The sequence below is a fragment of the Monodelphis domestica genome, chromosome 7 (genome assembly GCF_027887165.1).
Source record: "Monodelphis domestica isolate mMonDom1 chromosome 7, mMonDom1.pri, whole genome shotgun sequence".
NCBI lineage: Eukaryota > Metazoa > Chordata > Mammalia > Didelphimorphia > Didelphidae > Monodelphis > Monodelphis domestica.
The window spans coordinates 135,695,673-135,706,173 of NC_077233.1; the positions used below are offsets into that span (position 1 = coordinate 135,695,673).

The 10,501-nt window shown below is 41.4% G+C and overlaps 1 protein-coding gene across 2 annotated transcripts in view; it reads right to left on the reverse strand.

The window, feature by feature from the left end:
• The window catches only part of CD19 (CD19 molecule), a 41,313-nt gene extending 33,422 nt beyond the window's left edge, over nt 1-7,891 (reverse strand). For both annotated transcript variants that reach the window (XM_056805515.1, XM_056805516.1), the window contains exons 1-3: nt 7,206-7,891; nt 6,533-6,799; nt 5,831-6,013 (exon numbers count right to left, since the gene is read on the reverse strand). In XM_056805515.1, the coding sequence (XP_056661493.1) occupies nt 5,831-6,013; nt 6,533-6,799; nt 7,206-7,299 (544 nt within the window). In that variant the 5' untranslated portion in view covers nt 7,300-7,891. The remainder of the gene's footprint in view (nt 1-5,830; nt 6,014-6,532; nt 6,800-7,205) is intronic.
• Nucleotides 7,892-10,501: the final 2,610 nt, after the last annotated feature.

Below are 10,501 nucleotides of genomic sequence, written 5' to 3' on the forward strand. Positions count from 1 at the left end.
AATATTATTTTTCTCTTCCCACTGAGGGGGAAATTTTTGGAGGAGACCCTAGAAGTAAGGCAATGAATAAACTCATTCCCAGGGTGTCAGAGGAGAGAGACTTACTCTTCTCATTAGAGTCAGGCTCCCCAGAACTGAATCTGGTCCAAACTGCCTCCCGGAGGGCAGAATGGGCTGGCTTAGAAGTTTCCCCACTCCCTTGAGATAACAGAGCAGCAGTTCCTCAATGTTAGGCTATGAAGCTAAAGAATAATCTACAGCTATACAAATAAAGAAAATATCGAATGATGAAAAAACTCGGGTTAAGATGGTACCAACTCTTCAATGTAAAGAACTCTTGTCTTCCCTCTTTTTTTAACCATCAGTAAATTTCAGGAGCATTGAGTGGCACGAATTATCATGGGCAATCCCCCTCCCCTCCAGGCTGCTCTTTTTCTCAGCTGTTAGGAACAGAAAGAAGTATACTTCATAGGATTTTTTGCCTGTGTTAGCCTCTCTTATGAAAAGAAAATATATCCATAAAAACAAACAAGAAGCAATAGCATATTCCAAAACTATTTGGTTACAAATAAAAACAAGGATCAGTGGAATAGACTTGATAAAGAAGAATAAGAACCATCAAACTTTTTTTTTAAACCCTTACCTTAGAATCAATACTATTTATTGGTTCTAAGGCAGAAGAGTAATAAGGGCTAGACAGTGGGAGTTAAGTGGCTTGTCCAGGGTCATACAGCTAGGAAGTGTCTGAAGCCAGATTTGAACCTAGGACTTTCTGTCTCTAGGCCTGGCTCTCAATCCACTGAGCTACCCAGCTGTCCCTACCATCAAACTTTAAAATGCAGAAATTCAATAAACCCAAGACCATTAGTTACTTGGAGAGTAATGCCCTATTTGACAATATCACCTGAGAAAATAGGAAAGCACTTCTGCAAAAATTAATTAGGTTTAGACTAATATTTTATACAATTTACTACAATAAATTCAAAATGCATATATAACCCCAAAATAGGTCACATAAGTCAAAAGTATAAGAGAATGACATTATATATCTTTCATAATTATGATAGTGGGAAACAAGGTATAGAGGCGATTACGAAAGATAAAATAGGTCATTTCAATGACCTGGAACTGAAAAGCTTTTGATAGAATGAAATCAACGCAGTTAGGAAAAGAGAAAGCTTGGACTGGGAGGAAATATCTCTAATACAGGTCTGATATCCCAGATATGTAAGGAATTAACAGAAACATAAGATCAAGAGCCATTCCCCAATGATAAGTGGTCAAAAGATAAACATGTCAAAAATGAGATATTAACAACTGGATGGCTACAAATCACTAATAAAAACATTAAAATTAAAGCAGTACTGAAATTGTACCTCACTCTTAACAATTAGCAAAGATGACAAAAGATGGAAATAGTCTATATTAGAGAGTCTAAAGAAAGACGGGAACATGAAGGTAATATTAGTAAGATTGTGAGCTGTCTATTTCTAGAAAGTAATTAGAATTATGATAAGCAAGTAACTAAAATATACATACTCTAACCCAGAGATAAACTGCTAGTCATATACTCTAAGAAAGTAAAAGACAGAAAATTCCCAAACACACCTAACTATTCATAATAACATTTTTTGTAATAGCAAAGAACAAGAAATAAACAATCATTCATGGGGAAATGCTAATGCTTCAGGAACAAATGTAACATTTCTGATTCATAAGTGATAATGAATATGAAGAATACAAAGAAGGATGGAAAAACTCATATAAATTGATGAAGTGAAGTATACAGAATCAGGAAAATAATATGCAGAATGATGATATCAGTGTAAATAGAAAAGGCATACCCTCAAAAGGAAATATTGCTATTCAATTATGATGATTGATCATGACCTTAGAGGAGAGATAATAGAACACGTTTTCCTCCCTAATTTACAAAGAGGGGGAGACTACTGATATGGAATATTATAAACATCACCAAGTATGATGGATATGTTCACTGGCTTTGCCAAACTTTTCTCCCTTGCTTTATTTTTTTAATCTTTGTTACAAGGAAGAGAGATATTCTGAAATGAAAATGTTGTAAAAGATAGCAACAAAAATGTGATTAAAAATTTAAAAACCAAATTATCAATAAAATAAATAAAATCCAATTAATATATTCCAAAACCAGATGAAATTATTTGCAGATTATCAGTATAAATGAACAAAGACTTTAATAAAAGGAACCCAATACCTTACAAATCAGTCTATTCTTCTTATTGAGAGCAATATTTATTGGGATGTTTTTCTTACTAATCAGCCTCTATATGTTCTAGATTTCACACTTATTTCACACCTAGTTCTCCTCACAGACCTTTAAATACTTGAAGATAGCTATCATGTCTTCTCCTAAATTTTTTTCTTTCCCAAGCTAAATATCTCCAGCTCCTATAACATATATTCTTGAGGTATGATCTCCAAGCTCTTTACCAATTTAGTTACCTTCCTCTGGACACTCTTCAGCTTATCAATGACTTCCCCAATATGGAACACCTGAAAGCAATATTCGAGACTGACCAGGACAGAGGACAGTAGGACTATCCACTCCCTAATTCCAAACAGTCTCATTATATAGACATTTGCGAATTCAACAACAATCCAATTAAGTACCTTATATGTGTATGTGTGTGTGTGTGTGTGTGTGTGTGTGTGTGTGTGTGTGTGTTGGAGAAGATAAAAAGATATGACAAAATCCTTACTCTAGGAGACTTGTAGTATAATGGAGGGATATGTGTAAAAAAAATGTTTAAGAATTCAGGGTTGTAAATTGCATTTCTTTTTCTGGTTGATGAAGCATAACTGCAATGAAAAAATTTTAATGCTTTTCTCCCCCATTTCCTCTCTGGACCTAAACTGATAAAAATGAGGGAGGTTAGACTAGAGTAGTGGTTCCTAAATTGTGGTCCCCAGTATACCTTTATGGGGTCTGCAAGGTCAAAACTATTTTGCTAATAATACTAAGATGCTTTACTTTCTAATATGGTAAATATTAGGCAATATAACTCAAATAAACAAAAACTCTTTAAGGAGGTCTTCAAATGGTTTTTAAGACTGTACAGGGGTGCTAAGACCAAAAGGTTTGAGAACCACTGGAATAGGTGATTCCTAAGGTTCTTTCCCAGTATCACAGCAAAATGAAATAGTACTGATTTGGAATGAGTAGTTGTTTAGTTCTTTTAATCATGTCTGATTCTTCATGACCCCATTTGAGATTTTCTTGGCAGAGATAATGGAGTGGTTTGCCATTTTCTTCTCCAGATAATTTTACAGGTAAGGAAACTGAGGCAAACATAGTTAAGTGATTTGCACCTAGCCTCACAGTTAGTAAGTGTTTGAGGTTGGATTTGGACTCCAGTCCTCCTGACTTTAGGATCAGAGTCAACAATGAAATTGATTTGGAGTTAAACCTCCATTGAAATGCTCATTACATTACTTTCTACTAGAGCTGTGTGAGACTTTACACAAGTCACTTTACTCTAGGCCTTGGTTCCCTCATCTGTAAAATTAAAAAGGCTGGATAAGTTCCCTTCCAGATCTAAATCTACAACCCTATGAAATTAAGAGGAACACAAAACCTCTTTCCCTGAGTCAATGGAAAGGGTTCCTGATGGGCTAAGAAATTTTTCTTATTGTAGCATATGGGAATGTACCCAGTCTCATGCAGTGGACAGCCCATCCATGGGAAATATTTGAGCATCTACCCCTTAATGCTTATACATTGTTGAACTTATGTAAAAATGGATATTAAAAAAAAGACAAGGTAAAGGTGAAAAAAATGTTTGATCCTAGAGTCAATTGAGAACCTTTGGAGTTTATTGAGTAGGAAACTAACATGGTCAGACCTGCAACACATCTTCCCATGCTCCAAATGTTTGGATCCATCCTTGGGTTGGAAGGGTACGAGGCCTTCACTAGTCTTCAGGACTCAGATGGACCATCCACAGTGGAGATAGAGTGGCTTGTAGGAAAAGGTGACAGAAGGGTGTTCTGGGACCAAAATGTTCAATTCACGCAAGAGGCCAGGATGGGAGTAACCCTTGGGGAGACCTCCAGGTCTAGAGAATCATGGAGCCCAGGAAGGCCCTGGGGAATTTTCCCTAAATTTCATATCATCCATCCTGGGCTTATTTACTTTACCCATGCTTCCAATTGCCTTTGCCCCCTTCTTTTACTTAATAAAAGCTCATATATCTATAGCACTTTAAGGTTTACAAATCATTTTCCTAACAGCAAACCTGCAAGGTAGACAGTCTAAGTATTATCTCTATTTGATAGATGAGGAAACTAAGGTTCAAAGTGGGTAAGTGACTCAATAAATTATCAGAGCAAGGATTCATACCCCGGAATCCCCAATTCCAAATTCATTGCTCTTTCTCTAGCAGCATTATGAATTTAAATTTTTTCTTTTGTAACCGCCTTGGAAGCCCGGGCGTGAAGACAGCCCTAGTTTCTTAGAAGCTATGCCAATGGAGTGCCAACCCCATCAGGACTGTTGGGTCCTGCCAAGCTGGAAAGGCTTGGAGAACAGGCCCAGCAAACATAGATTTTGTGTTTGCCATCCCAGGACCCACCCTAGCTCAATGCAAACTGGCTCATCATGACAAGATTGGCCAGTAGGTGATGCCTTGTTTGAGTCACACCCACTCCTAAGATCATAAAATGTTAGTGCTAGAAGAGAGGGATTCTTAATCTGGAATTCTTAACCTTTTTTGTGCCTTGGTTCCCTTTGGCACTCTGGTAACACCTACGGATCCTTTCTAAAAATAATATTTTTAATGCATAAGTCCAATATATAGGATTGCAAAAGAAATAAATTGTCCTGGATTACAGTGATCCAAAAGGTTTTTTTTTTTAAAGTTCATAGACCCCAGGTTAAGAACACTTAGTCTAATAATCCAACCCTTTCATTTTACTAAGTCTAAAAGACATAGAAGGAACTGAAGAGATTTATCCAAGCTGGAATTTGAACCCAGATCCTCTCCTTCTAAATCCTTTTCTAGAAAATGTTCTTTCCACTAAAATATGTTTTCTTCTGTTAGGGCATGAATGCCACATTACTTTGGTGGAGAAAGTGTTTCCTATTGATGAAATGGTGGGCCTTTCAAAATATGGGTGTATTCTATATTTGTAAATAAAGATTCTTGCTAAAACTCAAGATAATTCAGATGTGGTAAGATTAAGAGAGGTAGGAGGTGGGCTGGACACTACCTTGGATTTGGAATCTGGGGATCTGAGTTTGGATTCTGCCTCTGAAACTTATTTGCTTTATGGCTGTGGGAGGTCTCCCGACCTCTCTGAGCCTCAGTTTCCAAGTTTGCAAAATGGGAATAAATACACCCGTACTTCCTCCCTTACAAGATTGCTGCAAGGCAACTGCTTCTTGAACCTGAAAGCCTGGGTACAAATTAGAACCGAGTAAACTGCATACAAAGTGTTATGAGATTACAGGATCACAGGAAAGTTAGCAGGTTTATCGGGTAGAACTCATACAAAAGAAAAAGTTACTATAACATACCAACACGTGGAGAGAACCCTACTACTTATTTCCTGAGGCACCCCATCCCACCTTTAGAGAAGCTCTAATCCTACATGGTGCACTGAGGCTAATAGGGCTCAATGACTCTCCCAGGGTCACACAGATAGTAAATGGTTGAGGCTGGATTTGAACTCAGGACTTCCTGACTCCAGGCCCAGAATTCTATCTGCTATGCCACCTAGCTGCCCTCCATTCAACCTAGACCTAGATCTAGCCCACTCCTTCTTGCCTCTCCCTCCCACAACCCTTGCTTACCCTGTGTTTGGTTCTGATCCGTACAGGGAGTGAAGGGATCCCACAGCTCAGGTCTGTCTCCAGCCCAGACATAGAGCTGAGTAGAAGGATCAGGAGGGGGCCGGGATCTGGAAAGGCTAGCAGGTACGGTGGAGCTGAGACCACAGCCCACGGGGCCAGTAGCATTCCACTGGAACAGTTCACCTGGCAACACAGAGAGGAGAGAAAGGGAGAAGGGGCTAGGCTGGGAGCTGGGCTCAGAGACTCCCCTCCCCTGCCTGCACCCCCATCCAGCTTCTGCTCCCATCTTCCTGGCTCAGTTTCTCCCTCAGACTCGGCTATTTTCCCATCCATCCCGCCCTTGCACGGACACCCTCCAGAGCCTCACCAGCCCCTTCCCTTTCTGTCCCCCTTATTGAATCATAAGATTTAGAGCCGAAATGGGCTTCCTCAGTCATCCAGGCCAAACCCCTGGTTTTATAGATGAAGAAACGGAGGCCCAAATAGGGAAAATGTGACTGGCTTAGGATCACACGAGGAGGACGTAGCAGAATCAGAATGGAAACCCGTGTCTTTTCACCCATTTCCAAGGTTCCTTCCATGCCACCATACTGTTTCTCAGCAGAAGGGGAAAGGGCCTAAGCCCCTGGCTCCCCTGACCTTCTCCCCTCTGGAGCCAGAGCTTGAGGTTCCCCTCACTGCCACGACCCCCTGGACCCTCACCACTGCCCTGGACACTGACGGCAGCCCCCAACTTCGCCTCTGGCCTTGTGGGTGGTTCCCTTTCGCAGAGGTAGAAGCCCCCAGACTCGGCTGAGATGTTGGAGATGAAAAGGGAGATGTTCACGGGTCCCACCTGGGCCCCCACGCCTGGGCCTTTCAGGGTGAGTTGCTGCAAAGAGGCCAGCTGCCCTCCTCCGGACCAGGTGATGGGCTTGAAGGAGCTGTCGCTGGGGCTGGTCAGGCAGGGCAGCACCGCATTCCTTCCCTCTGGGAAGAGAGAGAGGAGAATGGGTGAGGAAGAGGGGATGTGAACCTGGAAGGGAAGAACACGCTCCAGCTCCGGCTGGTGGCAAGGGCCTGGGCTCTGAGCCTCAGCTTCCTCCTCTGTCTAAAAGGGATAGAAATACTCACACTAGCTACTTCCTGGGGTTGTTAGGAAGAAACGGACTTGAAGACATTAAAATTAAAATGTGAGATTTTTTTTCATAATCTCTACTTCCTCCTCTCCCCATCGTCAACCCTCAGGCCAAGAGACCCCGAAATCGCCGAATTTAGAGTTGGGAAGACGCTTCTGGGGATCTTCTCATCCCATCTCCGGTTTCATTTTACAGTGGAGGAGACAGAATCCCAGAGGCCCAAAGTGGGACAAGAGATAGTCTGGGCATCTTCCTACCTTCCACCTCCACTCTCAGGAGGTCTTGGGGCTCAGCAACCTGTGGAGTGAGGAACAGAAAGAGGAGGATGAGGGGGAAAGGGGCCTGCTGCATGGCGAGTCGGACTCTCGCTCCTCTGGGTGTCTCCGTCGTCGAGGCGGATGCTGGGACCGGCAGGGGCTGGTGGGAGTCGCTGAACCAGAACCTTGGCTGTCTTGTCACCGGTAGCCTGCCCCAGGGAGGAAGGGAGGCCGCCCACAGTCAGGCCCCCTCAGGGACAAGCGTGGCCCTGTTTCTCCCCCAAATAACCTAATCTTCCTCTTCACTTCCCCACATACATACGTAGAGGTCTCTGTAGGGTTTATTAAACATCTCTAACCCAAATCAGACTGGAAACAACCCAACAAAAACCATAGAAGCCTACGAGAATCCATGAACTTTTACCAAACGGAGTCTGTGTCACCATCATCCCACCCCATCCACTCCCGTGAGTACTGATCTAGGTCAGCCGTATTCCAGGCACTGCCGTAGACGGGAGGATAAAAAGCCAAACTAAAGAGCCGTCTTCCTCAGAGAGCTTTCCTTCTTACTCTCCATCCGTTCCTTCATCTTTCCCCCTTTAAGCCAGCACATGGTTTAACAGATGGCTCAATTTAAAGGCCAGACGCCCTCAGGATACAGAGGAAACTCTAGGGGAGGCAACATATTCTCACTGTAAGCAATGAGGGAAAATAAATAAATAAATAAAAGCAATGAGGACTCAGGATAAATTCAGCAGGCAGGATCAGAACTTCCTCCCCATAAATAGGTCTTGATCAACAGCACATGTAAAACCCAGTGGAACTGAGCATCAGCTACAGGAGGGGGTTGGGAGAGGGGAACATGAATCTTGTAACCATGGAAAAATATTCTAAATTAACTAATTACATAAAATTTTCTCAAGATAAAAAAAAATAATAAAAATAACCCTTCAAAGATACAGAAAAAGAAAAAAAAACTTCCTCCCCACTACTGGACAGGTCAATATCTTGCCTTTTCAACCCAAATTATTTTAGGTCAAGAAACATTTATTAGGTGCCTATCATGTCCCAAGAACCATCCTGGACACTAGGGCTACAAAGATCGATGCATTCCTAAACATTTATTAAAGCACCAAACTAAGCTCTGGGGATACACAAAGGTAAAAGCCATTCCCTGCCCTCAAGGAGCTCACAGTCAAATGGGGGAGACACATGCAAACAAATATAGACAAAGAGTGCTATCTACAGGATATATAGGAAATAATAAACAGAGGGAAGGCAGCACGGAATGAGGTGTTGGGAAAACTTCCTGTAGAAGCTGGGATTTAAGCTGGGCCTGAAAGGAAGCCATGGAGCTCATCCATCACCGAGGGGAGGAAAGAGAGAGCATTCCAGGCCTGGGGGACAGCCAGAGACAATGCCCGGAGTTGAGAGATGGAATGTCTTGAACACAATGTTAGAGCTAAAGAGGGAACTTAGAACACAAAATGTTAGAAATGGAAGGGATTTCAGAGATCGTTTAACAGAGTGACTCTCAAACTTTTTGGTCCCCCTTTCTTTCTTTTTTTTTCCTCTCTAACCCTTACCTTCCTTCTTAGGATCAATACTATATATTGATTCTAAGACAAAAGAGTGGTAATATATACTGTATCAAATAATCTTAGTATTACTATGAAAATGGTTTTGACCTCATAGACCCCCAGAAAAGGCTTAGGGGGCTCCAGACCACTTTTTAAGAATCATTGATCTAATCAAACTCCTTCATTTTCTTTTCTAAACTTAATGACAAATAACATAAAGTAGAACAAAGAGGATTATATATGAAACTGTAAGTCTATTATATATACCTTGCTTTTCTTTTTAGTTACATAATGAATTCATTATTAAATTTTCAAAGTTGTCACACTTGTCTGTTCCCTTCTGACCTCCCTTATGTTTTCTCTTGTACATTCATAAAAATACTTCAAAGACTTTCCCCCCCTTTTTGGGGCAGCTATCGCTGTGCCCCTCACAAATTCCCTCCAGTAAAAAAAAAAAATATATATATATATATATATCTCAAAAAACCCTTGTCACAAATATGCCCAATCAAAACAAATTCCCATCCTGGGAAATTCTTGCCTGAAAATGTGACTCATTGTGCATCTTGAGTCTATCACATTCCGGTTAAGAGGTGGGGAAGAAGCTTTATCATCAGCATTCTGAAATCATGTTTGGTCATTATAGTAATTCTTCATCTTACAGAAAAGGAAAATAAGATCCAGGAGAAAAAGAACTTGCCCAGGGTCACATAGCAAGTCAGGGACACCGACAAGATTAGAACCTAAGTCTCTAGACTTCAAATCTAGTGGCTTGGGGTTTTTTGGGTTGTTTTTTGTTTTTCCCTTCAATTATTAAACATCAAGGCTCAGAGGAGGTAAGGAGAGACCTAGAGAGCCTTAATTATCTATCTGTGTTGCTATTTCCCGACCTAACACTGGCCCCTTTCCCCTACTAACTGCTTCCTGTTTGTGACAGACAACCCTCAGGGGACCCCCACAGGTGGCAAACCCTGGCCTTTTGAGTCTAGGCTGGTTTGACTTTAAGAGAGGAAGAAGGACTGGCAACAGAAGATGTTGGGTCCTGGAGAGTCCCATGAGGGAGCAGGAGAGAACTTTTGGAAGTTAACCTTACTGTTTAATTCATTCATTTAGAAAACTATCTACTTAATATATTTATGAGAGGAGGGAGAGAAGAGGGGAGGGAGACAACAAGAATCATGTAACCAAGGGAAAATTGTTTCTTTATTTAATTTTTTAAAAAAAGAAAAAAGAAAACAATCTACTAAGTACCGCTTCCCTAGATGCTTCATTGGCCAAGTCCTTTAGAGGAACAGTTCCTTTTATTTTATTTTATTTTTAAATAAACCCTTACCTTCCACCTAAGAATCAATGCTATGTATTGGTTCCAAGTCAGAAGAGCAGTAAGGGATAGGAATTGGGGGTTAAATGACTTGCCCAAGGTCACCCAGCTAGGAAGTATCTGAGGTCACATTTGAACCCAGGATCTCCTGTTTCTAGGCCTGGCTCTCCATCCATTGAGCCACCCAGCTGCCCCCCAATTTCCCCAATATTTAAAGCCCAACTTGCTTTGTGGAGGAGAAGGAAATGGCAGACCACTCCAGTATCTTTGCCAAGAAAACTAGAAATGGGGTCGTGAAGAGTTGGACATGACTGTAATGACTAGTTGAGTCAGAAGGGCAAAAGTTACTAATGCTGTGATCAAGAGAAAATTTCCTGGAAGAGGACAAGTGGGGG